Here is a 17,634-nt window from a genome sequence, read left to right on the forward strand (position 1 = left end):
TGGAAGAAAAGGATATAAGACCACACATATGATATTTCTAATGGCAATATTTGCAATTCAGTAGCGAGAATTTTTTTTCTATCATTAAAATTATCAGTTAAAGGACCTACATTTTGTTGCATCGGCAAGAATTCATGTCCATCATCAGGGGAAGGTGGTGACTGACCAAAAAATACTCCAAAACTGATTTAGGATATATATATATATATATATATATATATATATATATATATATATATATATATATACACACACACACACAGAGTGGGGAAAATAATTATTTGATCCCCTGCAGATTTTGTAAGTTTGCACACTTACAAAGAAGTGAATTGTCTATCATTTTTATCATAGGTGTATTTTAAATGATAGAGACAGATTATCTACCAAAAATCCAGAATAAACACATAAAACAAATGTTATAAATTGAGTTGCAGTTTAGTAAATAAATAAGTATTTGATCCCCAAACAAAACATGACTTGGTACTTGGTGGAGAAACCCTTGTTTAGCAATCACAGAGGTAAGATGTTTCTTGTAGTTGGTGACCAGGTTTGCACACATCTCAGGAAGGATTTTGGTCCACTTTTCTTTACATATCTTCTCTAAATCCTTAGGCTCCATTCACATCTATGTATGTATCGTTTCTGCAGTGCTTCTTGCGTTTTTTACAGCAATTTTAATGCGATTTTCCAGAGTTTTGACATTTTTATGCAAATTGTTGTTGGGCAGATTTAAAACACAAATTGTGGCAAAATCGCACTTAAATCACTGTAAAAACACACTACATGCTTTTCTGATGCTCCTCCATTGAAGTATATTGAACCAAAAAAGCAAAAAAAAGTAGTGTCTTGCATTTAAAAAAGTCTCTGACCCTTTCCAACAATGCAGAGGCACAAAAATGCATTGATGTGAAAGTGTGAACCCATGTTAAAATGAACGTCCTGCGTTTCTGCAAAAAGCAAGAAAAAATGCATTGTGTGAATGGTGCCTAAATGTTTCTTGGCTGTCATTTGGCAACTCAAGGTTTCAGCTCCCTCCATACATTTTCTATAGGATTAAGGTCTGGAGACTGGCTAGGCCACTCCATGACCTCAATTTGCTTTTTTCTTGAGCTGCTGAGCTTTCTTCCATTTGCGAATAATTGCTCCAACAGTTGTCTTATTTTCACCAAGCTTCTTGCTGATGGTCTGATAGCCCATTCCAGTCTTGTGCAAGTCTACAATCTTGTCCCTGAAGTCCTTTGGCAGCTCTTTGTTCTTCCCCATGATGGTGAGGTTTGAATGGAAGAAAGATATTCTGAGGACAGGTGTCTTTTATACACATGAGTTGTCATTAGGAGCACCTTCTTAAATTTACAGGACTAATCTGTGTACCACATGAGCACATTCTGTAGCCAGTCTGTGGGAGCCAGAATTATTGTTGGTTGGTAGGGGATCAAATACTTATTTTACTCACTGAACTGCATTACAATTTATAACATTTGTATCATGTGTTTTTTTCTGGATTTTTGGTTGATATTCTGTCTCTATCATTTAAAATACACCTATGCTAACAATTATAGACCCTTAAAGTGGTTACACCACTTTTACCAACAGATAAGCCTATAATAAGGCTTACCTGTAGGTACCGGGAATATCTCCTAAACGTGCACAGTTTAGTAGATATTCACTGTATACGCTTGCGCAACGTCATCGGCAGATGCACACTGAAGAAATGGCCCGCTCGTGCCGTTACTTCTGGGCCTGTGCTGTGATTGGCGACAGGAGTGACGTCATTGTGGCTCCGGCCAATCATAGCTCTGGAGCCTGCATACCCGGAAATGACTCTAGGAGATATGTCGCTGGTCACAGCTGTGTGCCGGGAACGCTGCAACAGTGTCGATCTAAGGTAAGTATTTCATAATGGGCTAGTATGCGATGCATACTGTTGGCACTATATAAATCCTGTATAATATTAATAATAATAATAATAATACTAGCTCATTATGCCTGTGTCTTGCAGGGTTTTTTTTTTTGTTTGTTTTGAGTTTACAACCACTTTAATTTCTTTGTAAGTGGGCAAACTTACAAAATCTGCAGGGGATAAAATAAATATTTTCCCCGCTATATATAGTTGTAAAACACTGCTTGATCATTTTTACCTACAGGTAAGGCCTCGTACACACGACCGAGTTTCTCTGCAAAAACCAGCAAGAAACTTGCTGTGATTTTTTTTTTGCCGAGGAAACCGGTCGTGTGTACATTTTTAGACGAGGAAACTGTCGAGGATCCCGTCGAGCCAAAAAGAGAGCATGTCTTCTTTTTCTTCGACGGGAATGGAGAAACTTGCCTTGTCGAGTTCCTCGACAGCCTAACAAGGAACTCGACGAGGAAAACGATGTGTTTCGCCTGTCGAGTTCCTCGGTCGTGTGTACAAGGCTTAAGACTATAATAAGGCTTACCTTTGGGTAAAATGAATGTCTCCTAAACATGCACTGTTTAGGAGATATTCACCCTGAATGTAGACAGTTATGTCACTGGCGCATGTGCTATGAAGGGTCCGGCATACCTTACCGGACCATCAGAGCTTTGTGCCAGAACCAAGGGCTTATGCGCACATGCGCGGGAGTGACATCATTGCAGCTCCGGCCAATCACATAGTCAGAGCGTGCGAACCTGGAAGAAAGACGTCAGACTTCTCAGCAGTGACAGTACAGCGCGGAAGGGCTTTGTTCAAATGTGAGTATTTCATAATATGCTAGTATGCTATGCATACTAGCACATTATAGAATTTCCTTGCAGAGTTTTTTATTTTTTAGCCGCAGTTCACAGCTTTAATGGACTCAACCACCCTGTCAAGCAAGCCACACACGCTTTGAATTGGACAGTGATGTCTTATGTGTTCAGGAAACTAATTTCCATTCTGCGGCTATCCCAACATGTCTTCATAAAAGCTTTCCGCATATTTTCCTAGCATCTTATTCCAAAAAAGCAAAGAAGAGTCCTCATTGCTATACGGTATACTATAGCCTTCACACTTCATATATATATACCGGTATATATATATATATATACACACACACAGACACACACAGTATACTGTAATCTTTAATATTTTTCCTGCCTTCATACCACTTCTAACATAGCCTTTCATTGTCAGCAGCAATATGAACCTGTAAGTTATCTGGCAAATTTCACATCACAAATATCGAATTATATGATCAGCTTGGTAAAGCTTTACTCTTTTATTTTACAGGTGAACTTGTCCTGGATAGAAAAGACCTTTTATAAACGGGACTGTGTTTGTATGATACCAAGCTCAAGAGAACCTCACAGGTTTGTTTTTTGTCCAATAAAATACAATATTATTATATTTCCTGCCATTACAATAGATTGCGGTATATTCACAATGTGGTCATTAAAGAGAGCATTAGAATGTGATTTCAGCTGTGTTTATTGTGCATAGTACATTGCAGATTTGTTCATGTATTGATAAGCTCATTGGCATGATTCACTAAACTACAAAGAACAATAGTTTGCATGTGGAAAAAAGTCTACTTGATATTACTTGTACATTCGCACATTCAAAAATGTGTTTGTACCAATAGAACATAAATAAAGTTGTGCTTGTTCCTCTGCTGGTACAATTTCCCATGCCACCTATGCTGTATGCACACACATCACATACTCAAATGCCAGAAAGCATGTAGTATGACTGCTAGTTCATCTGTCCGCTCATATCCCCCGTTTTTTTGTTTTGTTTTTTATGTCACAGAAGTGCTAGGACATTGGTGGTTTAGATTACATGACATTGATTTGATTGCCTGGATGTTGTTCTTTTGGCATAAAGAATAAATTACCCTTATGTCTTGGGTGCTCAACTTATGCCCTGTACACACGATCGGTCCATCCGATGAAAATGGATCGTTTTCATCGGTTTGACCGATCGTGTGTACGCGGCATAACTCCTACAAACTAATGCTCCTTAAATCTTGCCTTTTCCACACTTTATTATGGTATAAGGGTGTTGCATAGTTACATATATAGTTACATAGTTTGTCAGGTTGAAAAAAGACACAAGTCCATCCAGTTCAACCATAAAAAAAAATATATATATATATATATATATATATATATATATATATATATAAAAAAAAAAAAATCCTATATATACCCAATTCTATACACACAGTTGATCCAGAGGAAGGTAAAAAAAAACAGCAGAGTATGATCCAATTTGCTACAGCAGGGGAAATAATTCCTTCCTGATCACCCGAGAGGATTTTCCCCGCTCTCATTTTACATTTGGGGAGCAATGTTTGTACAAAGTGTATTGATATTTTATGTTTACACTTCATTTTGGTATCACTTTTACTTCTCTTGTTATATTGAAAACTAAAAATATACACTCAGCAGCTGCAATAAGGCCCCTTTCAGACTTGGGCGGGAATCAGCCGCTAGCGGTGCGGTATTAACCCCCGCTAGCGGCCGATAAAGGGTTAATACCGCCCGCAATGCGCCTCTATAGAGGCGCATTGCGGGCGGTATTGCCGCGGTTTCCCATTGTTTTCAATGGGAAGGAGTGGTGAAGGAGCAGTATACATGCCGCTCCTCTCACCGCTCCAAAGATGCTGCTGACAGGAGATTTTTTTGTCTCCCGCCAGCGCATCGCCTCAGTGTGAAAGCCCTTGGGCTTTCACATTGAGTCTGCAGTGAAGGAGTTTTTCAGGCGGGATAGCAGCGCTATTTTTAGCGCTGTACCGCCTGAAAAACTCCTCAATGTGAAAGGGGCCTTAAGCTATTAGATTAACCCTAAAGTAAGGGTTAAGGTAAACAGGAGATTGTCAGACTATTTTGAAATACAGAATGGGACCAGGCAGGGGTGCCCTTTGTCCCTATTGCTATTCGCTCTGGTGTTGGAGCCTTTTTTGTGTACAAGTAGGGGAAATAGGAAGATGAAGGGATAGAAATTGGATCTATGAAACATAAGATATCAGCGTAGGCAGATGACTTACTGCTGTACCTTTCCTCACCTCAGGAATCCATGATGGAATTGATGAAGGAGATAGAGAAATTTGGTCTTCTATCAAATTTTTAAATAAATATTGAAAAGTCAGTAGTAATGCCAATTCATGTATCCCTGAGGTTAAGAAAAAGGCTGCAGAGAGCTTTCTCCTTTGAATGGCGTGTAGACGCTTTATCGTATCTTGGGACCTATATAACCCCAGATGTAAATCGTCTTTACGATTTAAATTATGGTCCATTGGTTGTCTCAATAGTAGAAGATCTGAGGAAATGGAGAAGCCACACCCTGACGTGGTTTGGCAGGGTAAATGCGCTTAAAATGAATATAATCCCCAGGCTTATCTATGTCTTGCATGCCATTCCGATAACTCTTCCACAGAATTTTTTTAAGCAAATAAGGAGGGCCCTTACGACTTTCGTGTGGGGAGATAAACACCCCAGACTGGCAAATGAGATGCTAAGGAGATCAAAGGGGGAGGGAGGGGTAGGCCTCCCAGATATAGGGATTTACTATAGAGCCATGGCCCTGGTTTGCATTAGGAACTGGTGCCATGACTCAGATAGTAAAAGATGGGTACAATTGGAGAAAGCCCTGGCAGAAAGAAATCTGGCGGGGGCACCATGGATTCCAGCTGCTTATAGGGGATTGTCGGAATATGTATCACCCCTGACCAAAACAACACTTACAATATGGGATAGAATGAATAAGACAGGAAGGTTCGCCCCCCCCCCCCGATATCACCCTTAACACCCCTAGAGGGATTTTCCTGGTTTCCCCTGGGATAGGAAAGAGGTAGTCTAGGGGGCTGGGGTAGGGAGGGGACGGGAAACTGTGCAGGAGTGGCACCACAAGGGAAACTTCTTCCATTGGAAGACCTAGTAAAGAATATAGGGGAGGTATCAATGGCGGAATGGAAATATGGTCAGTTGAGGGATCTGTTTAAAAAATGGAAACATCAGATTAGACCTGCAAACCCCTTGAACACCTTTGAGGAGTGGTGTGTCAATTTATCAGAGCCGGGCCATATGCTATCTCAAATGTATAAGTTGGTTTTGAGTGCTTAAGGCCACACAATTCCCTACTTTATACGTGAGTGTGAAAAGGAATTGGGCCATAACTTTACGATAGAACAAGTGGATAGACTGATGGAGACAACACACCACTCCTCAATCAGTTACTATATACAAGAGATGTCCTATAAGTTTCTCACTAGATGGTACCGTACTCCGAGTCGCTTGGGTTTGATGTACCCGTCCGCTGATGTTAACTGCTTGAGGGGGTGTAATCAGAGGGGTTTATTTTTACATCTATGGTGGTACTGTCCCAGGATTAAGACATTTTTGGAGGAGATAACACCATGGATAAAAAAATTAACACTTAGAGCTATAGAGCACTCCCCATTACATTTCATTTTTCATGGGATGCCATCATCTATTAAATTTTATAAAAGAAGTGTTTGTCCACACTTGCTAAATGCAGCTAAGGCACTAGTTCCTAGATTTAGGAAACAATCTCAGATGCCACACGATAAAGGATTGGAAGGGGTAGGTAGAGAGGATTATGGAAGCAGAGAGATGGGTACACACAGTGAGGCCTCGTACACACGACCGAGGAACTCGTCGTAAATGAAACATCGTTTTCCTCGACGAGTTCCTTGTTAGGCTTGCTGAGAATCTTGACAAGTTTTCTTTGCGTACACACTGTCAAGACAAAATCTCGTCGTTCTCAAACACGGTGACGTACAACACGTACGACGGCACTATAAAGGGGAAGTTTGATTCCACTGGCGCCACCCTTCTGAGCATGTCCGGGTTTCTAAGCATACACACAAATGTGTTTCTCGTCGAAAACCAGCCCGACGAGGAACACAACGAGGAAATTGAGACTCCCGACGAGGAAAAAGAGAACTTGTTCTCTTTTTTTCTCATCGAGTTCCACAACAGTTTTCTCGATGAAAAACATACACACGACCGTTTTCCTCGGAAAAAAAGCTCTGCCACCAAGTTTCTTGATGGATTCTGTCGAGGAAAACGGTTGTGTGTACGAGGCCTGAGAGACCAACAGGACAAATTTAAGGATATATGGGCAGGATGGATATATTATTCCTCCCAGATAGGGATGGATTGATCCTAGGGGTTAGGGGTGGGGGGGGGGGGAGAGCCAAGCCTTGCATTGTTTTTATTTTTTCTGAGATTTGGGGATATTGTGTGTCTGTGAGTGGTGTTTTCCCCCAACCCAGGGAGGTGCTCTGGAGGGAGGACTAAGGCTATGGGAAGGGTAAGAAGGTCACCCACCCCTTTTTTCTTAATTTTTTATTTTTTTGGGGGGGGGGGGAAATCCACATGGAGTTCATTTACACTTGCTTAGGACGAGAGTAATTGAAAAATTTGCAAATTTTTAATTTCACGTAAAGGAAGGAGGTGGAGGGGAGGGTAGGGTTAGGGGGAAGGGGAGAGGTTTACCAGAGTAATATGGAACTTTGTTTTTTTTTGTTTTTTTTCTCCCTTTCTTTTTCTCTTTCTCCCTCTTTGGGGGGGGGGAATGGAGAAAACAAATAATAAGGCGCCATTGAGCCCCTTTCTTAAATTTACATTTTTTTTGGAGGGGGGGGGGGGAAGGATTGAGGTTTCAAGGTAAAGAGGGGAGGAGAAGAGGGGGGAGGGGAGGAAGGAAGGAAAAGGTAAAGGGGAAAACAAGAGTATAGATTTAGAGCACTCCAAGGGGAAAGGGGAATGAGGGTTATATGTTAAAATGATTTTATATGGAGAAAATGTATGGAATGTTTTTGTTTGTTTTTGTGTATTGTTTCTGGGTTTTTTTGTGTTTTTTTTTCTTTTTGTAAACTGAAATTTGTTATAATAAAGGGAAAAAAAAGTGATTATAAATAAAAAAGCTATTAGTTAAAAAAAAAAACGCTAGGGCCGAAAAATGAAACAATGTGCAGCAGTTAGCAATATACTACAATGCACCGCAGGCCCGGACTGGGACAAAAAATAGGCCCGGGCATTTTAGACTGAGCAGCCCGGGGGGAGGGGGGGGCACGCTGCGGGGGTTAATGATGGAATGCCCGCACAGAGAGAGAGACTGCTCCACATTTGTGGCACAGAGAGAGAAATCACTCCACATTGCTGGAACAGAGAGAAATCGTTGGACATTTCCCATTGTTGTACTGAAGTCAGTTGATAGATCGGAGTCTGTATAACCAGTCTGCACATTGATAGATTGAAATTTCTGCTGAACTGGCAGATTTTCAATCTATTTATGATGGCCTAAGTCCACCAGTCTCTGAGTTTAATAATATCCTCAAATCTTCTGAAAGGGGTTCTCAACTTAGGTTTAGAAATTCACTTTGAACTCCACCTTATTTCCAGAACTCTCATTATGTATTAGATGTGCAAAGAATAAGGTGAGAGAACATCTAATACCTATAGAGAGTAATGAAAATAAGGTGGAGTACAAAGTGAAATATCTGGAGGGACTGGCTGAGGTTAAAACAGGCAGGGAGGAAATTAGGCATCACCTCCTTACTGTCTGTCAAATGCCTCTGAAAAGTGACATGAGAATTGATAACTTTTCAGTGGAGTGTCTGTGAGTGCAAGCCTTTTGGCTCACACTGGTGCTCAACATTTTTTGGGGGGGAAGCAATCAAACTGAACAAAAACATCAAATGCAGCCACTATGCCCCATTATATGCAGCCACTGTGCCCCATCAAATGCAGCCATTGTGCCCCATCAAATGCAGCCACTGTGCCCCATCAAATGCAGCCACTGTGCCCCATCAAATGCAGCCACTGTACCCATCAAATGCAGCTATTGTGTCACATCAAATGCAGCCACTGTGCCCCATCAAATGCAGTATAGGCGTTTTTAAAGGTGACCTATTTTTTTTACATTAGAAATCTCAAAAATGATGGCAAATTATGAAAAACCATAAAAAAACATAAAAAAATGTAATTGCTTGCATTGCATTGTGGACAATCCACAACTTGTGGCAGGTGACGTGGCCAGGTGACATGGCCAGTGGACAATCCACAACTTGTGGCAGGTGACACGGCCAGGTGACGTGGCAAGTGGACAATCCACAACTTGTGGTAGGTGACGTGGCCAGGTGATGTGGCAGGTGACGTGGCCAGGTCACGTGGCCAGTGGACAATCCACAACTTGTGGCAGGTAACATGGCCAGGTAATGTGGCAGGTGATGTGGCCAGGTGATGTGGCAAGTGGACAATCCACAACTTGTGGCAGGTGACATGGCCAGGTGACGTGGCAGGTGATGTGGCCAGGTGACATGGCAAGTGGACAATCCACAACTTGTGGCAGGTGACATGGCCAGGTGACGTGGCAGGTGATGTGGCCAGGTGAAATGGCCTGGTGATGTGGCAAGTGGACAATCCAAAACTTGTGGCAGGTAACATGTCAGGTAATGTGGCAGGTGATGTGGCCAGGTCATGTGGCAAGTGGACAATCCACAACTTGTGGCAGGTGACATGGCCAGGTGACGTGGCAGGTGATGTGGCCAGGTGACATGGCAAGTGGACAATCCACAACTTGTGGCAGGTGACATGGCCAGGTGACGTGGCAGGTGATGTGGCCAGGTGAAATGGCCTGGTGATGTGGCAAGTGGACAATCCAAAACTTGTGGCAGGTGACGTGGCAAGTGATGTGCCAGGTGATGTGGCAAGTGAACAATCCACAACTTGTGGCAGGTGACGTGCCAGGTAATGTGAACAGGTGATGTGGCAGGTGACGTGGCAATTGGACAATCCGAATCTTGTGGCAGGTAACGTGGCAAGTGGACAATCCACAACTTGTGGCAGGTGTCATGGTCAGGTGGTGTGGCAAGTGGACAATTCACAACTTGTGGCAGGTGACGTGGCCAGTTGACGTGGCAGGTGACGTGGCCAGTTGACGTGGCCAGTGGACAATCCACAACTTGTGGCCGGTGATGTGGCCAGGTGACGTGGCAGGTGACATGGCCAGGTGATGTGGCAAGTGGACAATCCACAACTTGTGGCAGGTGACGTGGCCAGGTGATTTGGCAAGTGGACAATCCACAACTTGTGGCAGGTGACATGGCCAGTTGACGTGGCAGGTGACGTGGCCAGTGGACAATCCACAACTTGTGGCAGGTGACGTGGCCAGGTGATGTGGCAGGTGACGTGGCCAGGTGACATGGCAAGTGGACAATCCACAACTTGTGGCAGGTGACGTGGCCAGGTGACGTGGCAGGTGACGTGGCCAGGTGACATGGCGAGTGGACAATCCACAACTTGTGGCAGGTGACGTGGCCAGGTGATGTGGCCAGTGGACAATCCACAACTTGTGGCAGGTGGCGTGGCCAGGTGACATGGCAAGAGGACAATACACAACTTGAAGCAGGTGACGTGGCAAGTGGACAATCCACAACTTGTGGTAGGTGACGTGGCCAGGTGATGTGGCAGGTGACATGGCCAGGTCACGTGACCAGTGGACAATCCACAACTTGTGGCAATTGACGTGGCCAGTTGACGTGGCAGGTGACGTGGCCAGTGGACAATCCACAACTTGTGGCATGTGACGTGGCCAGGTGACATGCCAGGTGATGTGGCCAGGTGACGTGGCAGGTAATATGGCCAGGTGACATGGCAAGTGGACAATCCACAACTTGTGGCAGGTAACGTGGCCAGGTGACATGGCAGGTGACGTGGCCAGGTGACGTCGCCAGTGGACAATCCACAACTTGTGGCAGGTGACGTGGCCAGGTGATTTGGCAAGTGCATAATCCACTTGTGGCAGGTGACGTGGCCAGTGGACAATCCACAACTTGTGGCAGGTGATGTGGCCAGGTGATGTGGCAGGTGACGTGGCCAGGTGACATGGCAAGTGGACAATCCACAACTTGTGGCAGGTGACGTGGCCAGGTGACGTGGCAGGTGACGTGGCCAGGTGACATGGCGAGTGGACAATCCACAACTTGTGGCAGGTGACGTGGCCAGGTGACGTGGCCAGTGGACAATCCACAACTTGTGGCAGGTGGCGTGGCCAGGTGACATGGCAGATGACATGGCAAGAGGACAATACACAACTTGAAGCAGGTGACGTGGCAAGTGGACAATCCACAACTTGTGGTAGGTGACGTGGCCAGGTGATGTGGCAGGTGACGTGGCCAGGTCACGTGGCCAGTGGACAATCCACAACTTGTGGCAATTGACGTGGCCAGTTGACGTGGCAGGTGACGTGGCCAGTGGACAATCCACAACTTGTGGCAGGTGACGTGGCCAGGTGACATGCCAGGTGATGTGGCCAGGTGACGTGGCAGGTAATATGGCCAGGTGACATGGCAAGTGGACAATCCACAACTTGTGGCAGGTAACATGGCCAGGTGACATGGCAGGTGACGTGGCCAGGTGACGTGGCCAGTGGACAATCCACAACTTGTGGCAGGTGACGTGGCCAGGTGATTTGGCAAGTGCATAATCCACTTGTGGCAGGTGACGTGGCCAGTGGACAATCCACAACTTGGCGCACTCGGCCAGCTCAGTGGCCTTTTTGCAGGACATTAGAGCAGCCCAGGGGGCAAATGCATTCTGACAACCCAGCCCAGTCCGCCCCAAGGGCCTTGGTACACCTCTGGGTAGAAGTGACATGCGGGCCGCCGAGGGCCGTTCGCGGGCCGCAAACGGCCCGCGGGCCGCCGAGGGCCATTCGCGGGCCGCTATTGGCCCGCGGGCCGCCGCGGCCCACCGGGCATATGCCCGGTATGCCCTATGGCCAGTCCGGGCCTGATGCACCGTACCACAAATTAATATACAAAAGTGCAGTAAAGTAAAAAATAAAATTGCATTCATACATGTAGAAATAATAGATAAATATAAACTGATATATATATATATGTGATATACTGTCAATTTATTACACTGTGCAAATAGTATATAAATAATGTAAGTCCTAATAAAGATCCAAGGGAAATATGTGATCTTTATAGAATGCAGCAGAGAACAGTTGTGGATCCCAAAGGCCTTCAGATCTCAGCACAGCAACACCAAACACCACCCTAGTGCGGCAGGTGGGGGCCTACCAGAATAGAATGACCCCAATAAAGAGTACTCAAACTCTGCTCAAAATCCTCCACACAGGGCAATCGCCTCACTGCATGCCATCTTGCAAGCATACACGTTGCCACCTTGGATTTCATTAGATTTCATTAGTCAATGTGACCAAAAACTCAAAGTATCAGCATCATGGAAAGAAAAAAAAGACTCTACATAAAGGTCAGCAAGTATAAACAGATGTATTTGGTAAATACACTTACAGTGAGCTGAGGATAAATGAGCATTTCTTTGATAAAAACGGCTTTCCATGCCAGGATCAAAGGTGGCTGTGGCGATTCGCGCATGTAGTGTTTCAGCTCCCTCCTACGCGTTTTGTCATACTTGACATCATTAGGATCATGGAACATATGCTGCCACCTGCTAATGCATATATGAATGGGCAGAGGAAGGATTGTGACCTGATTGGAATCCCTGAAGTTAGGCAGGACTTAACAATTATTCGTGTTACCGTATAATGTGCACATTGCAGCAATGGCTCACTGCAAAGCTCTCCAACTGCGCTAGTGGATAAATAGAAACATATAAAAACCCAATGCCAAAGGCAATTATTGGTATGGATAACATCATTTCTAAAATGTTTAAAAATGTAATCCTCCATATGAATCTAAAAGTTATCAAAGCGCCAACACAGGATAGAACTGTGGGTGCTTGTGGTCCTAAACGTTAGTTGACCAAATGTTGAATGTGGAAAAAATGTACTTTTTAGGCACCAATTACATGAAAGTAAACAATAATTGTATTAACAATTGATTAACTAATAATTTCATTAAAAAAAGGGGAAAAACAATATATTAAAAACTGCAGTATGGCTACAGTGGTGACTAAAAACTCTCCAATACTGGTCCAAGATGTCAACACACGTCCCATCGAGCATGTATGACTAAACTACATTGTAACAATGTTTTAAGCTCTACATGTTTCGTGAAGATCGCTTCTTCAGGAGCTAGTGTAATTTCGTGTCTAGGAGCGTTAAATGTTTGATTACTGGGGATAATTAAATTATAGTATGTGGCTGGAACCTTCAAATATGACCTTAGAATGTGCTTTAGTGGTATCAAGTTGCCATCTAGCAGGTAGCCCAATGTGATGTAAATAACGGCGTTGGTTAAGCCGGGCATACAATTATTTGTAAGAAAAGGCTGATCATATCAAGCTTCTTTATAGAAACAACACTGGGGTTTAGAGCACAACAAGCGTCAGAGAAGGGGGTAGGTTGTAAGACGTCACAACCAAAATAGAACAAGGATTGCCCGGGTAAAGGAGTCCACGGATGGAGATGTGCCATTGAAAACATTGTTACAATATAGTTTAGTCATACACGCTCGATGTGACAATGTGCTCGATGTGACGTGTGTCGACATCTTTGGCTAGTATTGGAGAGTTTTTAGTCACCACTGTAGCCATACTGCAGTTTTTTATATATTGTTGTTCCCCCTTTTTTTTAATGAAATTATTAGTTATTAAATTGGTAATAAAATTATTGTTTACTTTCATGTAATTGGTGCCTAAAAAGTAAATTTTTTCTACTTTCAACATTTGATAATCCTCCATTTGTCTCTCCATGTTGATGCATACAACTTATAAGCATACCATATCTGTACACAATTATAAGGTTAAAAGTAAAAATACTTTTTTTGTGGATTCTTATGTATTTTCATTTTTAACCTTTATAATTGTAAAATGTATAAATAAATAATAATAAAAAAAAGGTTTAAACAAATAAATATAATATACTTTCCTATCGATTTACTAATGCTACCAGCATAAGTATTAGAAATAGCCAATGTTGATTGAGAGTGAGTGAAGTTCCACTTTAATGTACCCACAATCTGATAGAAAAGGAGCTGGACCTAAACCCTAAAATGGAACTCTAAGCATATACTGTACTAGAAATGTATTCATTAACCATTTTTTTTAGTTTTAAATACAACAATTTTTTAGTTTTAACCACTTGCTTACTGGGCACATATACCCCCCTCCTGCCCAGGTGAAATTTCAGCTTCCGGCACTGCGTCGCTTTAACTGACAATTGCGCAGTCGTGCGACGTGGCTCCCAAACAAAATTGACGTCCTTTTTTCCCCACAAATAGAGCTTTCTTTTGGTGGTATTTGATCACCTCTGTGGTTTTTATTTTGTGCACTATAAACAAAAAAGAGCGACAATTTTGAAAAAAAAATACAATATTTTTTACTTGTTGCTATAACAAATAGCCCAATTTAAAAAAAAAAAATTCTCAGTTTAGGCCGATACGTATTCTTCTACATATTTTTGGTAAAAAAAAATGTTATTTATTTTTTACTTGTTGCTATAATAAATAGCCCAATAAAAAAAAAAAATTCTCAGTTCAGGCCGATACGTATTCTTCTACATATTTTTGGTAAAAAAAAAAAAAAAAATCGCAATAAGCGACTGGTTTGCGCAAAAGTTATAGCGCCTACAAAATAGGGGACAGAATTATTATTTTTTATTATTTTTTTTTTACTAGTAATGGCGGCGATCTGCGATTTTTATTGAATGAAAAAATGTTACTACAGCGCTACTAAATACTTAATTATATGTGACATCAAAAAAATTCCTAAATAATAAACGCAGCATATGTTATGTTAGTCAAACAAAAAACGAAAATCAATAATAATAATAATATGCGCTGAGTATTAACTTCTGTGATGTGAACCGGAACCACAAACCATAGGTGATTCAAATTCAGTACATGTGTATAAAAATAATTAGTCCAAATGCATGCTACTGAGCATGCAACTACAATACACCTCCTGAGTGCAAGTGCTGTGTACTGGCTTGAAAGATAAGTATGGGGTGATCAAATTCTACAGACTCCAAGCTGATTTGCTTCACATGTGAGTATCAGATCTTCCACAGTTGTGCAGCTCATGTGAAAAACAGAGAGCCAAAAAGAGAAATCCTCATTGTGCAGATAACACACAACCATATGGAAACAATTTTGACAAGCTTGAGATAGGTTACACTCACGAATCCACCGATTAATATCAGCAAACAAACAATCCTCATTTGGCTGCTCAGCATACGATGTGTCTCCTCATTCAGATGTGCAATCCGTCCCGTTTGTAGCTCTTCCCCCACGCGTTACATCACTAGACACGTGACTTAATCATGGGTGCGATTTTTATTGGGACTGCGACATTATGGCGGACACATTGGACACTTTTGACACATTTTTGACACAATTCACATTTATACTGCGATCAGTGCTATAAATATGCACTAATTACTGTATAAATGTGACTGGCATTGAAGGGGTTAACACTAGGGGGTGAGGAAGGGGTTAAATGTGTACCCTGCATAGTGTTCTAACTGTGGGGGAGGGGGACTGACTGGGGAGGTGACCGATCTGTGTCCCTATGTACAAGGGACACAGCATCAGTCTCCTCTTTCCCTGACAGGACGCTGTCTCTGTGTGAGCCGGCAATGAGAGATGATCTCATATGTTTACATTTGAGATCATCCCTCATTGGCCGCACAGATTGCATAGCAAACGGCCAATCTGATTGGCCGTTCACTGCGATCTGTGATTGGCTGTGTCCAAGGGACACGGCCAGCACAGAATTTCCCCGCTGCGCGCTCGGGAGCGCGCGCGGGGAACGAGCAAAGGGGCGGACGTCAATTGATGTCCTCCTGGATTTTCAGGTCCGTGCTGAAGCCGTCATTCGGCTATAGCGCGGCCCTCAAGAAGTTAATTACAGCTAATATAAATATCTGAATTGGTTATTTTAGGTTTGTGTAATCAACAGTTAGCCTCTGTTCACACAGACATACTTAATGCCAAGCGGAATTTCCGACAGAAAAAGTCAGACGGAAACTTTTCATCGGATATTCCGTCCATGTGTATGCCCCATCTGACTTTTTCCGTCGGAAATTCTGATGGAACTAGATAGAGAACATGTTCTAAATTTTTCAGATGAAAAAAACTTCTATCAGAATTTCTGTTTGTCTGGATGCAATTCTGACAGACTAAAAACCATGCATGCTCAGAATCAAGTCGACGCATGCTCGGAAACATTGAACTTCATTTTTCTCGGCTCGCCGTAGTGTTGTACATCACCGCATTCTTGATGGTCGGAATTTGGTGTAACCGTGTGTATCCAAGACAGCTTGAACGGAATTCCGTCAGAAAAACCGTCAAGAGTTTATTCCAACGAGAAAACCGGTCGTGAGTACAGGGCATTAGAATACATTCAGGCAAGGACTGTGTCTTCCCGCATGGGATGCACAGGTGTTCCGTGCATCCACATATAGGCAGGCCTATTCATGGCAATTGGAATGCGGCTGGTGCATGGACATAGCGGCTGTTCCTAATTTGACATTGGTGTGGGTGCAGGCGCGTCCTCAAATGCAGACAGTGCGAGTTTGGGGACACACAATCGCACAAACCTGCACCCACATTGATGTCAAATTGGGAGCAGTGTGTGTCTGTCTGTGTCTGTCTGTGTGTTTGTCTATCTGTGTGTGTGTGTGTCTGTGTGTGTGTCTGTGTGTGCCTGTCTGTATGTGTGTGTGTGTGTGTCTATCTGTGTGTGTGTCTGTGTGTGTGTGTGTGTGTGTGTGTCTGTCTGTGCCTGTCTGTGTGTGTGTCTGTCTGTGCCTGTCTGTGTATGTGTCTGTGTGTCTGTGCCTGTCTGTATGTGTGTGTGTGTGTGTGTGTGTGTGTGTCTGTGCCTGTCTGTGTTAATTTTATAATTTCACTCTGGAATTGGGTACTAAGGTAAAAATAGACATTTACCTATTTGAGTTCTAGTGTATTTTGAAGTTAAAAGCAATATGTACTATTACATGAAAAATAAATAATAGTGTTCCAACCATAATCTGTATATTCAGATTCTCAAGCACGGTGCCCACTACCAATGTCCATCCATTGTAGGACTAGGAAGACACACCTGTGCACACTTCACACAGAGCACTACAGCAATTAAAAAAAAAATCTATAAAAACTTGTAATAGTTGAAATGAAAACTGTTACTGATATGCATTAAAACAATGTAGCAAATATAAGTTGTTTATTTCCTAAAAACTAAGTAACAATGATTTAGGTATTCAAATTAATCATAGAATTATTGACAAGTTAACTGATGCATAATGTTGTTGCAAAATGTGGTCTGGGTATCCAAAAATCAATAACCTTTGATATCAAAGAAAATATGATATAAAATGGAAATATACACACGAATTTGTGCTAATGCTGTGCTTTATAAATATGTTTATTTTGTAGATGTATTCCTGGATGTCAGATTTGCCACCAGCTTGTACGGTAAGTTTTGAACCTCCATGAACATTCAAGTTTAATTTGCATATCAGGATGCTTAGATAAGGAACTATAGTGATGTATATATCTGCCAAGTCATTTGTACAAAATGAATATGTACTGTATATCTAGACCAGATTTATTTTAACAAGGGTTTCACCTGGGTTTGAGAGGGGCGCCACCTGCAAGCACCACTCAGTAATGAATGCTGTACACAATGGATTCTAATGATAAAAGGATATAATTGTGCTAGAATCAACCCATA

At 42.6% G+C, this 17,634-nt stretch overlaps 1 protein-coding gene across 4 annotated transcripts in view; it reads left to right on the forward strand.

Moving 5' to 3' along the window:
• LOC120931300 (transient receptor potential cation channel subfamily M member 7-like) overlaps window positions 1-17,634 on the forward strand; it is a 182,685-nt gene that overhangs the window by 18,706 nt on the left and 146,345 nt on the right. For all 4 annotated transcript variants that reach the window (XM_040342599.1, XM_040342601.1, XM_040342600.1 and 1 more), the window contains exons 2-3: window positions 3,233-3,312; window positions 17,337-17,375. In XM_040342599.1, the coding sequence (XP_040198533.1) occupies window positions 3,233-3,312; window positions 17,337-17,375 (119 nt within the window). The remainder of the gene's footprint in view (window positions 1-3,232; window positions 3,313-17,336; window positions 17,376-17,634) is intronic.

The sequence above is a fragment of the Rana temporaria genome, chromosome 3, assembly GCF_905171775.1.
Source record: "Rana temporaria chromosome 3, aRanTem1.1, whole genome shotgun sequence".
Classification (NCBI taxonomy): domain Eukaryota; kingdom Metazoa; phylum Chordata; class Amphibia; order Anura; family Ranidae; genus Rana; species Rana temporaria.